Here is a 19,452-nt window from a genome sequence, read left to right as displayed (position 1 = left end):
TTGGGGGAATACTGGAATTGTTGGGTCTCAAATTAGAGTGTGGTCTAGACCTACTCTATCTGTAAAGTGTCTTGAGATAACTCTTGTTATGATTTGATACTATAAATAAAATTGAATTTGAATTGAATTGGCTATTCTTCCAAATTGCACTTTCTCTGCTATGGGTCTTTATCGGCTTGTTGGTTTCTGATGTTGTAGTTATGGCATTCTGTTTGCATAATATTTGTTTTGATTGGATGGTAGAGAGCACAGAGTGAGAGGAGAGATGAAAAAGATGGGATGAGAGGACGCAGAATATAAATTATCTGTTTTTCTGATACTGATCAAGAAGTTGAATATATCAATGGACCAATAATTTTGTATTATGGATCATATTATGTACCTGAGCCTGGGTACTGGGAACAATGTTGAAATCCGCGTATATGCAAGTTTGTATGTGTATGTATTTGTTCTAAAGTGTCGACATGTCAGTATAGGGCAGAGCCGCTGCTGTCTAGATGGCACTGAAGTGAATAAAAAAAGTCCTGACAGAGTCTGGCTCTGAAGAAATCAATTCATAAAGGATTTCATTTAGCTCAACGCAGCTTTACTGGGAACAAACTGGTGAGCAACATTTGTCCTGGTTGAGAAATAAAGAAATATACTCTCACAATGCAGGGACATTCAATGAAAACAGATAAAAAAGGCACACATGTAGTTTTCACTCACCATCAGTTTAGATCAAAATGTTATTGGCATGGATGCTGAAAGAACAGCACTGCCAGAGCAACTACAGTAGATACAACCAATATAAACAGTATCTTTTAGTCTGTCATTTACTCTCACACACACAGTGTTACTGACCTGCTGCAGGGCATGGTTGTGCCTGCGGGCCTGGCTCTGCCTTGTTATGAAGGACCAGGTGGAGAGCTTGTAGTGGTTGAGCAAGCAGATGATCACCACCACCATCACTGTCATCACCACAATGATGATGACGATCTGAACAAACTCCAGTTCAGCTGCACATAGACACAAAAGGAGAGGGGGATTAGCATCAAACATGTACAAGAGATGTGGGTACAAAATATATTTAATCAACGTACATTTTAAACAACATTATGCACACCTAATACATCTGCACAGTTACAGAAAGCCTACTTTGAGGCTAGCTGTTGAGGCTAGCTGTGAAGTATAAGATGTAAGTACAGGATAAAGATAGAATGAAACATAACTATTCAAATTATTGGGATTGTAGTAAAGCAATGTATTGAAAAAAAATCATCTTATTTTTTCATAGTGTAATCTTTCTTTTCGGTCTTTATCCGAGTGTGGACATGCAATGTAAAAATCCTACAGCCTGATAACAAGAACTCATTAAAGTGAAAAGAAAAGTGAACATCAACAACTGCGCTGAGGGAGATTGAGTGATTCAATCAAAAGCTGCAGAACAGCTACAAAATGGACCTTGTGGTGTTATTTTGTTTGTTAGCAAGCTGCTAATTGTTGTCTTTAAGACACTTTGAAATACTTAAGGCAGTAGATTCAAATATTATTGGTTTGCAACCCTATATAAGGGTCACGATGTCTGACAAGTCAAAATGTCTGCTGTGAAAAAGGCCAACTACAAAAGCTACTCAAACTGGGCAAACTGATAATGATAAAACTCCAGAACAGCTACTAACCCTTTACTCAATTAGGAACATTTTTAAAGTGATTTAAATGAAAATGTTAATACTTTGTAAGGAGTCACTATTCTAAAAAGAAGTTTTCCCTCGCTATGTTGCACTAAATGCTTGCTCTTGGGGGAATTACTGGACTTTTTCGGTCTTATAAATTTCAGGGCCCTATTTAACGATCTGAAACGCAAGTATGAAACGCAAAACGCAAGTAGCTTTGTGGGCGGATCTCGGGCGCTGTTGCTATTTTACCGGCGGGATAAATGACTCTTGCGCCCGACGCAAATCTAAAATGGGTTGGTCTGAAGAAGCTAGGTGTGGTTTGGGCGTAACGTGCAATAAACCAATCAGAGCGTCATCTCACATTCCGTTTAAGAGCAGGGCGCTTGTTCCATGGCGGATTGCTATTATGACGGCCGGATTTGTTCGGCGCACGCCAGCGGGAGCTGCCGTGGAGATGCGCCAAAGTAATAAATGCTCGTCTTGGGTGGGTGGCGATGTTGCTGGCGCCACTTGGGCGCATCTCCTCAAGTCTGGAGAGGATTGCTGCAGCAATGGAGCCGTGGGCGTCTCAAACACACCACCTGCACCTGTTGTGCCCCTTCCTCTTCCCCCACTCCATCTCCGTCCGCCCACCGCTTCCATCAGGGAGCGCATCGCGCATTACTCCCGGACCAGATTCCGCCGGAGTGTCCAATCCCACCGTAGTTCAACATCACGTCTCCTTAAGTCCTCTAATATTTCCTCATTTATGTCATCAACACATCTATAATTCATGGAAATGTGTAAAACACAACAAGCCACAAAGAATGCTGCGACTTTTTGAGGACTGTAAGTGCCTCCTGATCTATCCAAACACATGAAGCGCATTTTCAGTAATATTTTCCTTTGTAATTATGTATGTTTTTCAAAATTGGGAACTGCTGTAGATGAGAGAAGTGTATGCGCGTTGTACACGCTACATTATGGCGCGCTAAGCAGCCCTAAAAATAGCATCTGAATACACCGCTACTGACTTTAGACTAGCGCCACTGACTTTAGACCAGGTTTTTCCTGGTCAGTGGCGGAATTGTTTTCTGAAACTGCAGAATAGCACAAAGTAACGTTTGCGCCGGAACACGCCTCCTCTTTTCGCTGAACCGCCCCCAGGAGCGCAAATACATTCCCTAATTTCCCGACGTGCGTCTGTGGAGGGAAAAGTCCGCTGTGCGTCGGGTGCAAAATAGGAATGATACATGCGTCGGTGTACAAAGGCAATTGCGCTGAGTGCAAGATAGGGCCCATAGAGTGGTTTAGACCTACTCTTATAGGGGTGTGCAAAAAAATCGATTCACATTCGTATCGCGATTCAAGCTCTACCGATTCAAAATCGATTCATAGAATCCCAAAAATCGATTCATATTTTTATTTTTTTAATTTTTTTATTGTATGTCTACTGCAATCACATGGGGAAAGTAACTACATTTACATACTGTGAATCATTTTTTGCTTAATCAAGAATCGTTTTTGATTCGATATTCGATATTGAATCGAATACTGAATCGTGCACCCCTACTACTCGATCTGTAAAGTGTCTTGAGATAACTCTTGTTATGATTTGATACTATAAATAAAATTGAATTGAATTGTTCTGACTAATTGTTATAACTTGTGTTCACCAGCAGAGGGTAGCACAGGTCAAACTCCATATGTGTGAGTGTGGACCTGAGGGTTAAACAGAGGAAAGCTTCAAATCACAGAAAAGATGAGTGTTGAGACTCTGGTGTTTGTCCCAGTGTACAGTGGTTTCTATGTGGTGATACTGAATACTATAGCGTTTCTGTCCTCAACAAGCAACATTCAGTCACACACACACCAGCATTAGAGCTGATAACCTCTTAGATCAGGGCACCACTTGGAGACAAAGTCACGTCTCCTTCTTATCTCTTGTTCATTGTTTTATCCTTTTTTTCTTCTCCACCCACTCTCTCTTTGAACCCTTCCTGCATCTCCACTTGCCCCTCATCTCTCTATCCAGCTTTCATCTAACCCAACTTCTCCACCCTCTTTTCTCTCCCACAAGTCTCTTATTGTATTCTCCCAACTCTGCCTGCCTTTATCAATTCTTTATCACCCACCATCATTCTTTCTCTTTAATTCTTACTCCCCAATGTCTCCCACTTTAAGTTTCTCTCTTACTCTGTCTATCCGTCCTTCCTCTCTCCCTGCCCCCCAGTCTGCCGTCTGAGACTCTTTTGTTGTCGGTTCTGAGCAAGTCTTGACCTTGTCTGGTCTTGGCACCCAGTTTGACCTCTGACTCACATCTTACTCACTGCTGGACACTCGCGTATTTTGTGTGTGTGTTTATACAGTTTGGGTCCTTTTGTGTTCATGCAGCTCTGTATGTGTATACACTCTACGCTATTTGAACTACAATGTCTTGATTCTGTTTGACAGCTCCTCCAAAAGTCTCTGTAAATTTTTTTTAAGTGTATTACCCACAATCTACCTGGGCAGTTTTTGATACAATAGAGTTTTGTTTCAGGTAAATAAAACAGTAAGTGAAAATCCAAAAGAAGAAGGAACTGTCAGAGTTTTGAAAAAATAAATATATACATTCAAAAAAAAATAACATATGTATTCTTACAAAATAATTAAAAACATGCAGAAAACACAAAAATTAAAGCCAAGTCCAGTAAAACCCAACCTATCCCAGTCTTCCCATACCACAGCAGCCACAGGGGAGGGGTGGGGTAAGACGGAGAGGAAGAAGGCCATCTAGTACAAACCATATGGAGGGGATGAAAAAGAATGAAACCTAAGCTATCAATGCTGTCAATGTCATCAACCTAACATAAGAGGAAAGAAGTGGAGTGTTCTGGAAATACAAAGTGCCCTGAGCTTGTAGAGCCAAATTTGCCATGAGGTAGAGGGGCTGAGGTAAAGTTACATTCCGGGAACCAGTGCTCTGAAAACTAACATAACCTCTTATAGCTGTTTTTTTTTTGTCTTGTGAACCAGTAACATCGTGTACAACACCTTTAAACAAGGCTTATAGTGAAGTGACAAGTGGTGAGTGCATCACCCACTTTGTCACAGTTTTTGTGGAGCTGGCTTAGCTAGCTTTGTAAATTCATTTGGCAATGGCTTGAATGTAATGGACGTTAATTAACATAAAATAGTTCCACACTATAGCTTTAACTACGTGTAGCTTGACACGTTTCATTCTCAAGACTTCCTCTATTTAACTGCAGCCATTTTCAGTATAGTACAGTAGAGCAGAGATCTTCAACAGAGGGTCTTAGAGTTTTTTTTTTCTTACCTCAGAGTTACTCCAGGGGGTCTGCCAAATTTTTGTTTGCTAAAAAATGTAAATGTCTGAATGCCTACCACATGTATGTTTAACATTAAAACATGATGTATGAATATCCATCCATCCATCCACCCAGTTTAATATGCAACTTAGTTGTATTCAATATATGCAGTAGGGATCTCTCTCTCTCTCTCTTTCAGGTAAAGGCTCTGACACACCAACCTGACAGCCGACCGTCGGCAGAAAAGGCAGTCAGACTGATCAGTCGGCTGCCGTCTCTCAAAAAAGTGCCTCGGAACACACTGAAGCGACGCCGACTTGAGCGTACGTTATGTGTGTGCATAACAGCAGGCGGCGCTAATCTGTATTGTTGCCCAAAAAATGAAAACCGGAAATGACGGAACATCTCTCTAGACCTAGTAAACACAGAGCACGCTGTCGTCAGTCATTGTTTTCATCAGAGAGTGTTGATAGTAGTCAAGAAGGATTGTTGTTGTCATTACTCGCTGAACGGAAGAAAATACGATGGCTAGTAATAACAAGATACTGGCATTGTCAGCTCTCAGGTTTTTTTCTTGTGGATGAAGCACTGATATGCTAGTCAAGGGCTAGCACTCCACCTATCAGATTGGTCATTGAGTCTGACTGCCCACTGGTCGATTCAACAAGTCGAATCGGCCAAAATGGATGACGACGGCACGGAACACACCGAAAAGACTCGAGTTACCAACCTCGCCGACGGCCAATAATCAGGTTGGTGTGTCAGAGCCTTAAGGGTTCCTTGGCCTAAAACATTTTGACGACCCCTGCAGTAGAAAACTAAAACAATAGTAGTTGTTGTAGAGACTCGGGCTTCGTTAGAACTAGGGCTGGGTATAATTTCAAATTTGTGTTGATTTAATACCCTAGTTTCTGTAGTAGTACCAAAAAAGTTATCTTTTTTGATATCTGACTGAGGAACATAAGTATGTTGCTTTTGTCTACAAAACCCTTTACATTTTAAAATTATGTTTCTTGGCATTATTACCATTATTTTGATAGTCAATAGTAAAGAGGTGATTGGAAATTAAGGGAGAGAGAAGAGGGATGACAGGCAACAAGGTTCCGGAGTTGGACTAAACCCTACATTCAGCTTTCAGGACTTGGTGCTACAGACTATTATGATCAGTACTAAAAAATATTGAGGTTTAATACCCAGCCTTACCAGACCCAAACAGCAGTCACAGTAGCTTGTCCCAATGTCCTTTTATAAAAGCTGAATAGGGCTGGGTATCGTTCAGAATCTTTCGATCCGGTGCCAATTTCGATACCTCAGTTTCGATACAGATTCCTAACGATACTTTTTTCGATACCATATGTTTTAACCCTTGTGTGGTCCTTCGGGTCCCAGTGACCCGAAGGACAACACAAGGATTATGTACTTCCCTTTACTTTGTTGAGAATTGCTCTCTAAACCCCGTTTCTTGTAAAGTAAGTAAGTAAAGTTTATTTCTAGAACACATTTAAACACAGTTTAAGCTGACCGAAATGCTGTACAAACAAGAACTAAGGTGCTGTATTAACCCTTGTTTAGAGAGCAATTCTCAACAAAGTAAACGGAAGTACATAATCCTTGTGTTGTCCTTCGGGTCACTGGGAACCGAAGGACCACACAAGGGTTAAAATCCATTTCAACATCAACAAAAATACATTAAACACAAAGCTTTTATTTCCACCTTAATTGTGAATCAAAACAGTTATCAAAATTTAAAAAAATCTGGTAAAACTGCTCACTCAGAGTAACATTAATAAAAGTGCCTTGCCTTGCAAGCTCAGCCTGTCAGTCAGTCATCAGGGCAGAGAAACCACCGTTGTGGCTGCTTGTAAGAGGAAGTGGAACGTCAACAGCACCGCGACCGCTTTCGGCTCGCCATTAATATCATATCACAGCAAACGCTGTCTGCGTGAAGTTTTAAAAAACTGTAACCACACTTGAAACCAACCGTGACTCTCTGTGACTTCAACAAAACTGCAGACAGTTTACTCCGTCCGCACCTCTCCGTGTGCGTATGTGTGTGTGTGTGTGTCGGTCGGAGCTCCGCTCTGTGTCAATATGCAGAGAGGACAGATAAGCTTGCGCTTACACGCTAAGACGCTTTTGGAACCGAAATTTGGCACCGAAAGATAAAGAATTTTTCGATACTCATAGGATTGGAATATTTTTTTCGATACCATAAAAGTATCGACGTTCGGTACCCAGCCCTAAAGCTGAACACTAAAATTGAGAATAAACAGCATGGAGAGAGTGCATACACAGTGACCCAATGACAGCCCTTTGACCTTTGGCTGTGTGTGTCACACAAGTCAGCAAGGTGAATCATAGGTCATATAGTTCAGAAGACCTGCCAGTGAAAAAAAGGCTGTCGCTATCAGAACACAACACTGAGGAAACATTAAGTAAAATACAAGAGATATTATAATTTTTGTGATGGAACATTAATTACTCATAATTACTTAGTAATAATACTACCAATAATAATAATCCGTATATTTCATTTCTCCAGGTTTTGAGATATCAATCTTTGGAATTTCCCTGCAGATGTTTTTCATTGGAATTCCATAGCTCAAGTCAATTGTTTTTTTAAGTTTTTTTTGGTTTGCTGCCCAAAGGCCCCGAAGTAATGTCTGTGGTTAACACCATAGAATTTATAAAATATGGACGTAGTTAACTTTGAAGGGCCCATCCCTCTAGATTAGAAATGCATGTTACACCCATAGGTTTCTTAAGAGCCAAAATGAAGCAAATGACCTACCATATTTCGTCGAACACCGAGGTGGTGCTGTGTGGGTGCCGCCGTGGTGGGGATAGGCTACGCGCCTCTGATAACCTTTACTGGGCATTGCCCAAAAATATACGGAACCCTGACCCAAGTGCGATGCGGTGGCCTCGCCCTGGCCGTCCTCCGTGCACCTCCAGGTAGCCAACTCTCGGGGGAACAGATATGTCAATAAATTTAAGTAAAAGCAGGCTTCACTTATCCCATGCAAATGCGCCACACGAAACTCAGATATAGGGGAAGTAGTTTCTAAATCACACAAGGTCCCCAGATGATACTAATCCCATGCAAATAGGGTTTAAGACTACATATGTCATCCCTCTGAAACACCCAAAATCAGTACGAAGCCGTTGGAAGCTAGTGGTGCATGTGACTGGTGTAGTTCATTTACAGCCTTACGTTAGCTTTTTACTTCTGGCAGTTGCATTTATGTTTAAAAAAATCATAAAAGTTGTGTTTATTTGTGAAGATTATCTTGCTGAAAAAAACTTGTAAGTAACAGTAATGTTTGTTTGCCGGAGAGCTTATTTTCTGGGCGATGCTAACTTACGATGCTAACTTCCGGGTCGGCCTACAGAAGCTAACAATGTAGCTATGGCTGAACTTTGGCCTACTTTAGCATATAAACATTTGCTCACTAAGAACCTGTGAACCACAATTCCAAACTGGCAGTTTGATTTTCTGTGTACTGAATTGTTTATCTAAAGTAAACTTCTTTGACTTTTATGCACATCATGTCTTTTTTTTAAATATTAGTTTTGTCGCTACTGTGACAGAGGAAGTTCTGCAAGTGTGAAATTGTGCTAGTCCCAGGAATTCAATCTGTGGGTTAACTTATACATGTAAACTATAAACCTTTATTATAATATATGTAGTAGGTAAAAAGAGACAGAAAACCCAAAATATGACGCTGTCTTTGCTCCAACGTCCTTCTCATGCTGCCCAGAGAGCTCCAGCCCAGTTAGAGCCCTGCTGAGTTCACAGCCTATTGCCCACCACACGCACACAAACACACAGCCCTCTCTGCTGCCACTGCCGTTGCTATGGTAACCATTGGGCACGGTGCCGTGATCAACAAGGCCCGGAGCTGCTGGGGCGCCACTGCAGCGACCTGGCTGGCACGCACACACGTGCACACGGTGGCACAGAGAGAGATAGAAGGAGACAAGGAGGGAGAGGAAGCAAATGCACACACACTCACCTAAAAATACAATAGCAAGTTAAAGGGAAGGCGAGAGTTTAGTAATAAAGGGACAGAAAGAGAGAGAAAAAAAGAGGTGTACACACACACACACACACACACACACACACACACACACACTTGGGAAATGTTCACTGTAATGTCTAGACGGCCGGTATATCAGCCTAGCAGCAACAGTGTGTGTCAGTGTGTGTGTGACACAGCATGTAGTAGATATCAGCTTAGTTACCGCCTCACCTCCTTCACTACAGTCAGTCTCTCTCAAATTAACGTTTTGGTGCTGCTTAACCCTGAGGTGAGGGGGCCTGTTCGTGTGTGTGTGTGTGTGTGTGTATATGTGCATGTGTGTGAACGTGCAGGATAATCAGCCAGGTATCTTGGGGTCAGGAAGAACATGGAGAAAGTGAGGAGGGAAAGAGGAAGAGACTGGAACGAGGAAAGAGGGAGGAGGATGTAATGAGTGTGTCAGAGATAAAGGGAAATGCAGATAGAGGAAGAGACACTGACAGAAAGAGAGACAGAGAGAGAAAGGTGCCAGACATGCTAAGGGGACTCAGGCAACAAGAGAACAAACAATTACAGCTCTGTCTCTTTTCTCCACTCTCTCTCCTCTCTCTATCCATCTATCCATTCCTTCTTGTCTCGCTCTTACAGCACAGGGAAATCAGAGACTAAATAGGATTAAAAAGCAGGTCTCATATATGATGTTCTAGTTCTTACTTGTGCATAGGACAGGAGACATTCTGCCATGCTTTACACATAATTTTTAATTCGGAACTTGAAAAACCAGCAGCAGAACTGCACACAAACACATTTATCGGTAGAGCTTGAAAGGTTTATGACAACCTCGTAAGGCGTAATAGGACTAGAGCCCGACCGATTTATCGACGGGCTGATATTAGGCATTTTTCCAACTATCGTACTGGCATTTATAATGGCCGATAAATTAATATTTTAAAAATAAAAACGGACGAAACACCCTTCAACCACGTTATGTTGCTGTTGCATAGTTTGTCCACCAGAGGGCAATCGACAACGTCCCTGTTGTCAACACTTGTGTTTAGTAGGGATGCACCGAATATTCGGCCACCGAAAATGTTCGGCCGAAAATGGCCCAAAAGGGCATTTTCGGTTTTCGGCCGAAATACTTTTATCACCGAAACAATACGGCCGAAAATGTTGTGATGACGTAAACAGAAAACGCGACCTGCACGTGTGTCAGTATCCGATCCACCTGCAAAGCGTCTCCTAAGCAAAAAGGGAGATACGGACCAACGAAAAAAAAAAAAATCGTACTTGATCCGCTGTATAGATCCCATTACTTGGATGCGGAAATAAAGCAGGGCGCACGAGAAATGATCCAGGCCGCGATGGATGCGGAGAACCCGCGTGGAAACGGAGACGGAGCAGCGCACGGAGCAGCGGACGGAGCAGCGCCCAGCGCAGGAGATCAGAGCGCAGAAGAAGACTTGTCTCTCTGCACCAGATGAGGGGCATGCACCCTCGTTGTCTGATATGTTCAGTGAAATCCTGTAAGAAAGTGCCTCAATTAATAATATTAACAATAATAATAATAATAATAATAATAATAATAATAATAATAATAATAGGTAAGCTATTCTGTTCTTAGGCTACTGTATACTGTATGTGACTATCAGATTGTAGCCATATTTCTGCTAGATATTTTTTAAATTAAACTTTAATATTAATTTATACAATTGCAATGCCTTGATTTTAGTAAAGTTAGTACACAGTCATAGCCATAAATGCAATGGTACTAATAATTGGCTTAATTTCTTTCGGTGTTTCGGTTTCGGTTTTCGGTCTTGGTTTCCTCTTTTTTCGGTTTTCGGTTTCGGCCAAGAATTTTCATTTCGGTGCATCACTAGTGTTTAGAACGTCACAAACCCTACAACCAGCTGATCCAGCCAGAGTCGGGCAGAGTGAACGAGTTATCCACGACTGAGATCATCGGTTAAGTGTGTTCATGGTAAGCTGGCAACTGTCACGACACGAGACATACATTGCTTGGATAAAAATTAAAAGAACATCCCCATCAGTTCGTTCAACTCAAATAAGCATGACAAAATTTGTGACTACCATGTCCAGTTTTGCTGCTGTTACATGTAAGCAGAGAGTGAAACGGAATTAGCTAGTAATTATGTTACATTGTTACAGTGTAGTTGACGTGACTGTCGGTTTAACTCTTGACAATGTGACTCAAGATGTATTTCTTTAATAGTGTGACAGTTATAGCAATGAGATGTATCATCTCTCCCCGGCCCGTTATTTTGAAAAAGTATGCTTTATTACGTTATCCATTGCTAAATTATGGCTTATCATAGAATTTAGATAACCACAAAGCTAGCTAATGTCATGGCTATCAGTGGAATACTACTAACATGAATTAGCTTGGAAACGAACTTATTCTGCCTAAATAAAGTAATGATTACTGTATTTATAATTAGCATATGTGTAGTTACAGTCCCTGCATTGTAAAACGTAAGTTAGGCATGCGAGAAGTGAACATTTAGACATAGAGAAAAAGTATCAAACATAGCTTGTGCATACAAGTTAGCTTTTACACGTGTGTGAAATCCAATGACGCAAGTGTGCGTTGCTGGCTGTCATTCAGCCGCAGCATTAACGAGTCACATAATAGATTTAGTGCATCACTAAGTAGTAGATTTTAGAAGGCAGGCAGCAAATGATGATTGAAAATGGTTTGTTGAAGGTTGATGTATAGAATTAAAAGAGTCCAGTAAAGGGATAAAACTTGATAACTATTACACATACAAAAAAACATTAGGAGTGACCTTTGTCTTGTTTAATAAGAATACAAATGATAATAATAATAATAATAATAATATCATTGATTTTTTTTATTATTGTCAGTGATAATAGTAGTAGTAATGGTTGTGGCTATAGCAGCAATCATTTTGTTTTAATTTTGTATGTCTCACCTGGCTTGTTTACTTTATATTTTGACAGATGGCAAGTAGTGGACGAAGTCAAGTATGGGAGTATTTCACAAAAGGCCCATCAGGTACAGTCACATGCAACATCTGTACAGCCTCTGTGAGCCAGGGATCTGCCAGCCTCAAATTTAAAAATACATCCAACTTGTGGGCACACCTTAAATCAAAACACAAAGACATCTACGAGAAGGCGCAAAAAGATGCACAGCCTCAAGTTCCAACCACATCATTGACACAGCCAACCCTAAAACAAGTGCTAGAGAAAACCACAAAATGGACTCTAAATGATCCAAGAACTGAAGAAATGGACAAACTCCTGATGGAGATGATAGCTACTGACATCCTACCTTTTGCAGTTGTTGAGGGTGCAGGGTTTAAAAGGGTTATGGCCAAGGCAGAGCCCAGATACCCATTAAAAATGTTTCCATACAAAGAAGATGGACGAGATTTATACAGGAGTCGTAAGCAAAATAAAGAAACTACTGTCAGTTGAAAATGCAGGAAACAGCATTTCTTTTACCACTGACTGTTGGTCATGAAGCACTCATGAGCTTGACTGCTCATTTCACTGATAAGAATTGGAAAAAGGTCCAACTTGTCTTGAAATGTTAAATCCTTGTCACAGTCCCAAACAGGACAGTACATTGGAGAGACATTTCTGTCCATGCTTGAGGAATGGGAAATTGATGAGGAGGGGTCATGCTGTCCCTGAGCACAAGCATGACCCACTCCTCATCAATTTCCCAAATATGGTGCAAATATGGTGAAAGGCATGCGCCTTGTTGAGATGCCAGACCTGAGCTGCAGTGATCACATATTGCACCTGGTTATACAGTGCCTTGCGAAAGTATTCGGCCCCCTTGAACTTTTCGACCTTTTGCCACATTTCAGGCCTCAAACATAAAGATATAAAACTGTAATTTTTTGTGAAGAATCAACAACAAGTGGGACACAATCATGAAGTGGAACGAAATTTATTGGATATTTCAAACCTTTTAAACAAATAAAAAACTGAAATATTGGGCGTGCAAAATTATTCAGCCCCCTTAAGTTAATACTTTGTAGCGCCACCTTTTGCTGCGATTACAGCTGTAAGTCGCTTGGGGTATGTCTCTATCAGTTTTGCACATCGAGAGACTGACATTTTTGCCCATTCCTCCTTGCAAAACAGCTCGAGCTCAGTGAGGTTGGATGGAGAGCGTTTGTGAACAGCAGTTTTCAGTTCTTTCCACAGATTCTCGATTGGATTCAGGTCTGGACTTTGACTTGGCCATTCTAACACCTGGATATGTTTATTTGTGAACCATTCCGTTGTAGATTTTGCTTTATGTTTTGGATCATTGTCTTGTTGGAAGACAAATCTTCGTCCCAGTCTCAGGTCTTTTGCAGACTCCATCAGGTTTTCTTCCAGAATGGTCCTGTATTTGGCTCCATCCATCTTCCCATCAATTTGAACCATCTTCCCTGTCCCTGCTGAAGAAAAGCAGGCCCAAACCATGATGCTGCCACCACCATGTTTGACAGTGGGGATGGTGTGTTCAGGGCGATGAGCTGTGTTGCTTTTACGCCAAACATAACGTTTTGCATTGTTGCCAAAAAGTTCGATTTTGGTTTCATCTGACCGGAGCACCTTCTTCCACATGTTTGGTGTGTCTCCCAGGTGGCTTTTGGCAAACTTTAAACGACACTTTTTATGGATATCTTTAAGAAATGGCTTTCTTCTTGCCACTCTTCCATAAAGGCCAGATTTGTGCAGTATACGATTGTTGTCCTATGGACAGAGTCTCCCACCTCAGCTGTAGATCTCTGCAGTTCATCCAGAGTGATCATGGGCCTCTTGGCTGCATCTCTGATCAGTCTTCTCATTGTATGAGCTGAAAGTTTAGAGGGACGGCCGGGTCTTCGTAGATTTGTAGTGGTCTGATACTCCTTCCATTTCAATATTATCGCTTGCACAGTGCTCCTTGGGATGTTTAAAGCTTGGGAAATCTTTTTGTATCCAACCGACGCTTTAAACTTCTCCACAACAGTATCTCGGACCTGCCTGGTGTGTTCCTTGTTCTTCATGATGCTCTCTGCGCTTTACACGGACCTCTGAGACTATCACAGAGCAGGTGCATTTATACGGAGACTTGATTACACACAGCTGGATTCTATTTATCATCATTAGTCATTTAGGTCAACATTGGATCATTCAGAGATCCTCACTGAACTTCTGGAGAGAGTTTGCTGCACTGAAAGTAAAGGGGCTGAATAATTTTGCACGCCCACTTTTTCAGTTTTTTATTTGTTAAAAAAGTTTGAAATAGCCAATGAATTTCGTTCCACTTCATAATTGGGACCCACTTGTTGTTGATTCTTCATAAAAAATTACAGTTTTATATCTTTATGTTTGAGGCCTGAAATGTGGCAAAAGGTCGAAACGTTCAAGGGGGCCGAATACTTTCGCAAGGCACTGTAAATGATGGCCTTAGTTCCCAGAGAGTGGTGGTGGACATTCTGGCAAAGCTCAAGAAAATTGCTACACACTTCAACCACTCTGTTACGGCACTGCAACGCCTGTCTAAAATTAAGGAGGAGCTAGGGGTCCCACAGCATTCTATCATACAGGCAGTACAGACGAGGTGGAACTACACATCTTGGTGAGGATGATCGAACAAAAAAGAGCCATCACTGCATATGCTAGCGACCATGGACATTTCTCATGTCTGTCAGCAGAGGAATGGTCCATTGTGTCAAACCTGGCAGAGACCCTTGGACCACTGGAGGAGGTAACACTGGAATTCAGTAGAGCACCCTGCATTTTAACATGCACAGCAGTGTTACGCCGTTTACTTGAGTCAAGGGGTATTCAAACCATGAGAAAAACCATGCTGGATAGCTTGCAAAAAAGGTTTGCAAAAGTTAAGGACTCTAAAGAGGTGGTGCTTGCCTGTGTCCTTGATCTACGATACAAAGAGCGTCTTTTGGTACCAGAAATTCTGACAAAAGTGAAAACCTGGCTGAAAAAGGCTATGGAGACCAGTCCACCAGATTCTGCCACTGAAACTCCATCTGAGGAGAGCGATCCCAAAAGGCCGAGAACAGAGGACCAAGTACCCAGTCTCTTAGACTCGCTTTACGACACTGTGCTCCTAGAAGCTAGAACGGTACTTCAGAGAGCCTGTCATTGACAGAAAGAGTGGAAATCCATATGATTGGTGGAAACACAACAAAAACTGTTTCACCAGACTGTCAGCTTTGGCAAGGCAGTACCTCTCCTGTCCACCCTCCTCTGTGGCGAGTTAAAGAGTGTTCAACACTATAGGGAATATTTATGAGGATAGGCAAAGCTCTCTGAAAGGGAAACTTTGCTTCTTTTACTACAACCTGCCTCTGCTGGACTGGAGCTATTGAGGACTGACCTCATATACTGTATACAGTTTATATTGTGCTGTTGTTATTAGAGATGCACCGATTACAACTTTCTAGGCCGATTCCAATTTCCGATTTTCTTTGAGTTAGGCCAGCCGATACCGATTTTAGCCGATTCCGATTTAATTTTTTCTAACCACTTTACAGCACACACAAATATTTTTTTTCTATCTTTTCTTCAATAGAACATTTTGCACAGAACATAGAAACATTTTTGAACAGATAATGGATCACTATGAAATAGAACTATATAAATTACTCCTGGTGTGGGAAATTCACACACATCTAAAGTGCAATGTTAGAACCATTTCCTTCTTTTCACATCCCATATCCAACTAAAAAAATGTGATTGTGGTTTTTGGTGTCGTCCTTCCACGCCCTACTTTTTTCTTGCAGGTGTTGCATATTGCAAACGTGTTATCTTCTGCACACACACTGAAGAATTTCCAAACAGCTGACATGTTGCAGGTTAATTTATGAGGTTCCCTACATGTGTTCGAGAATAGCGCGGACACGCGCTTCACACGGTGGAGAAGTTGAGAGAAAGGAAAAAGAGACTGTGCTGTCGCGTCAGTGTGTGTCCTTGAGAACTGTAACTCGTAAAACTTATGTTGTCAGTTAATTGTAGAATTGACCGGCATGAAATCATCATATGTCAGACTGACCTGCCGGTCGCCGGTCATGGCCGAGCACGTGAAAACCAGCCAATTTCGGTCACCGGCCGGTCTATCGGTGCATCTCTAGTTGTTATTTATCAGAACTTACAGAACTTAACAGAGTAGTTTTTTCCCAGTCTTGTTCAAAGTTATATTTTTGAAGCTTACCAAGTCTATTAATACTGGTAACTTTGATTTTTTTTTTTTATTATTGTGTTTTTGTTCAAAGGACTTTAAGTTAAGATATGAATCTTAAGTTTATATTTTTTACATTTACATATATTTATCAGAACTTTAACATATTTTGATTTTCCTCTGTTCTGTTGTGACAATAAAACAAAAGTTTATTTTTAAACTGCATTATCATATTATTTTAGTGAAGACTCATAAATAACTACAAATAACTAATGTTAGGGAAATCTGTTGTTTTGTTACGCATTTCTGGATTTGTTTTTTAAATATATATATAAAAATCCATTATCGGTCGGGCTCTAAATAGGACATACTGTACATTAAATAAACAGAGCACTGCTTTTATTTCCATGTTGTGTTACATTCCTGCTAATTTACAAATCTTTGCATCAAAATTAGTAAAGCTGGACCCAAATATTCAACTATTCGTTCGTGTTCACATGCCATACTTTCCAGCATTTTCCTGATTCTCCTGCCTTGCTGTGCTCCTGAAAACCAGACCTGTCTTCCGTACCTGACTATGATTCCTGCCTCAGCCCGTTCTGTTTCTTGTGAGTGTCCCCCCTCTACTAGACCTGGATTCTGTGGACTCTGTGTGAGCGTGAGCATGCCTTCCTTCCAAGCCCTGTACCTCTCTGTTGCAAATTTAATTTGTTCCACGAGTGTGTCAAGCCAGGTAGGTAATCAGTATCACATACAGAAAGGCCACAGTGCAGCCAGATACTTTACAAATTAAAACAAATTTCAAAATAAAACACCCAGGTTTATGGTGATTTTGGCACACAGAGAGAGCGAACGAACGACAGACGGACAGACAGACAGGGTGACACACACACACACACACACACACACACACACACACACACACACACACACACACACACACACACAACCATTCACTCACAGGGCGAGAGAGCCGTTCTTTAGAGTGGAAAAGGAAATGGATCGCTTTGTAACCGGCGCCAAGAAATACGCGGCTGGTATGAACAGCCAGACGTGATCAGGCACAAATCTATGCTTCACAGCGCTTCGCAGGTGGTGTGTTCCCGGCATTAGTCGGTTTTGAGGGGGTGAGAGAGTCCCGTACAGGAAACATTAATGCCTCAATCGCTGCCACAAGAAAGTTTTAAAACACCAAACACAAGCACTGAACTGCTCAGGACTATGGGCCCTATCTTGCACTCAGCGCAATTGCCTTTGTAAACCGACGCATGTATCATTCCTATTTTGCACCCGACGCACAGCGGACTTCTCCCTCCACAGACGCACGTCGGTAAATTAGGGAATGTATTTGCGCTCCCGGGGGCGGTTCAGCGAAAAGAGGAGGCGTGTTCCGGCGCAATTCCGCCACTGACCAGGAAAAACCTGGTCTAAAGTCTGTGGCGCTAGTCTAAAGTCAGTAGCGTGTTATTCAGATGCTATTTTAGAGACGAATGCTTGGCCAAAATGTAGCGTGTGCACACACACACTTCTCTCATCTACAGCAGTTCACATTTTTGAAAACCATACATAATTACAAAGAAAAATATTACTGAAAATGCGCTTCATGTGTTTAGATAGATCAGGAGGCATTTTACAGTACAATCCTCAAAAAGTCGCAGCATTCTTTGTGGATTGTTGCGTTTTACACATTTCCATGAATCATGGATGTGTTGATGACATAAATGAGGAAATATTAGAGGACTTAAGGAGACGTCATGTTGAACTATGGTGGGATGGACACTCCGGCGGAATCTGGTCCGGGAGTGTCAATGCGCGATGCGCTCCTGGTGGAGCGGGTGGACGGAGATGGAGTGGGGGGAGGAGGAAGGGGCACAACAGGTGCAGGTGGTGCGTTTGGAGGCCCACACTGCATGGCTGCAGCAATCCTCTCCAGACTTGAGGAGACGCGCCCGAGAGGCCGCAGCAACATCGCCACCCGGACAAGACGGGCATTTATTACTTTGCCGCATCTCGGACAGCTCCCGCTGGCGTGCGCCAGGAAAATCCGCTGTCATAATAGCAATCCGCCACGGAACAAGCTCTTAAAGGGAATGTGAGATGACGCTCTGATTGGTTATTTTCACGTTACGCCCAAACCACACCTAGCTACTTCAGACCAACCCATTTAAGATTTGCGTCGGGCGCAAGACTCATTTATCCCGCCGGTATAATAGCAACAGCACCCGAGATCCGCCCACAAAGCTAATTGCGTTTTGCATTTCACACTTGCGTTTCAGATCGTTAAAATAGGGCCCTATGTGTAACAGCTGCATGTTTGCCAAACAACAAAGCCCAATTGATCAGTCTCTTTTTTTTCTCTCTTTCTCCGTGAAATAAAGCTATATTCAAGTGCAGTCGTGAACTACAGTACAGTACTCCCCTTTCCATGGAAGTTTAATCACCTAGATATAATTGCTATTTCAGGGTTAACAAAAAAAAAAAGACACAAATGAGAGAGGGAGAGCCTGTATGAGGCAAAGGCAATAATACATTACATTGGCAAAAATAATTATTTGTTTATATTTCTGAATGTGTATTTGTTAAGCACCATTCAATTAAAATGTGACTGTGAACTAAAATATGACAGCAGATTGTAGTATCTGTATTTATTACCAAAGCATTTAAGCATTTAAGTTAAAATGGGGGCAATGTGAAAAACTGCATTGCAGGTCGATTTAAGGTGTGCGCCCCTAAATTTTCTGCCTGTGCCCCTAACATTTTCAGTTAGGGGCTACAGTTCTCCGAGTAAATAAAAATAGTCTGGAGCCCTGATAGTTCAACAGCACCACAAACTACATCCCTCAAACTTGTAGTTGAATGAACACCTATCTAAAACAGTTTAAACAACTATAACTTTCATGAAGGTAGAATTTATTACAGAACTGTTGCATTAGATTGTTTTAGTTTTAGCTGGGTGTACCTAATTAACTGGCAAGTGGAGTGTACGTAAATGATCAGATGGACAGAAGAGTCTTAAAGCATTACCCTAAAAACTGTGGTAAGTGTCTGTGACTCGAATGTAAACATAATACATGGAAGACACAAACTGGGGTTAGGTCATAGTCATTGTACCTTGCTGCATTCACTGTATAACATCAGCCTAGTTTCATTCTCTTGTCTATCACATGAACTAAACCTTCTCACTCTGCCTCTACATGCATTTGCGTTACAGCTAAATGTTTTTACCATATTTTCTGTAATCATAGATTAAGTTTGATTATTGCTGATGTAGGCCATATTAATGAGACTCTATGCTGAGCAGACAA

General features: G+C 41.6%; 1 protein-coding gene across 2 annotated transcripts in view; it reads right to left on the bottom strand.

Annotated features, from left to right (window-relative positions):
- The window catches only part of LOC120562617 (low-density lipoprotein receptor class A domain-containing protein 4-like), an 81,670-nt gene that overhangs the window by 8,335 nt on the left and 53,883 nt on the right, over positions 1-19,452 (bottom strand). For both annotated transcript variants that reach the window (XM_039806420.1, XM_039806421.1), the window contains exon 2: positions 844-998. In XM_039806420.1, coding sequence (XP_039662354.1) covers positions 844-998 — 155 coding nt within the window. The remainder of the gene's footprint in view (positions 1-843; positions 999-19,452) is intronic.

Source organism: Perca fluviatilis, chromosome 7 (genome assembly GCF_010015445.1).
Source record: "Perca fluviatilis chromosome 7, GENO_Pfluv_1.0, whole genome shotgun sequence".
Lineage (NCBI taxonomy): Eukaryota > Metazoa > Chordata > Actinopteri > Perciformes > Percidae > Perca > Perca fluviatilis.
Note: the sequence above shows the minus strand (reverse complement) of the source record. Positions and strands in the feature narration are given on the sequence as shown.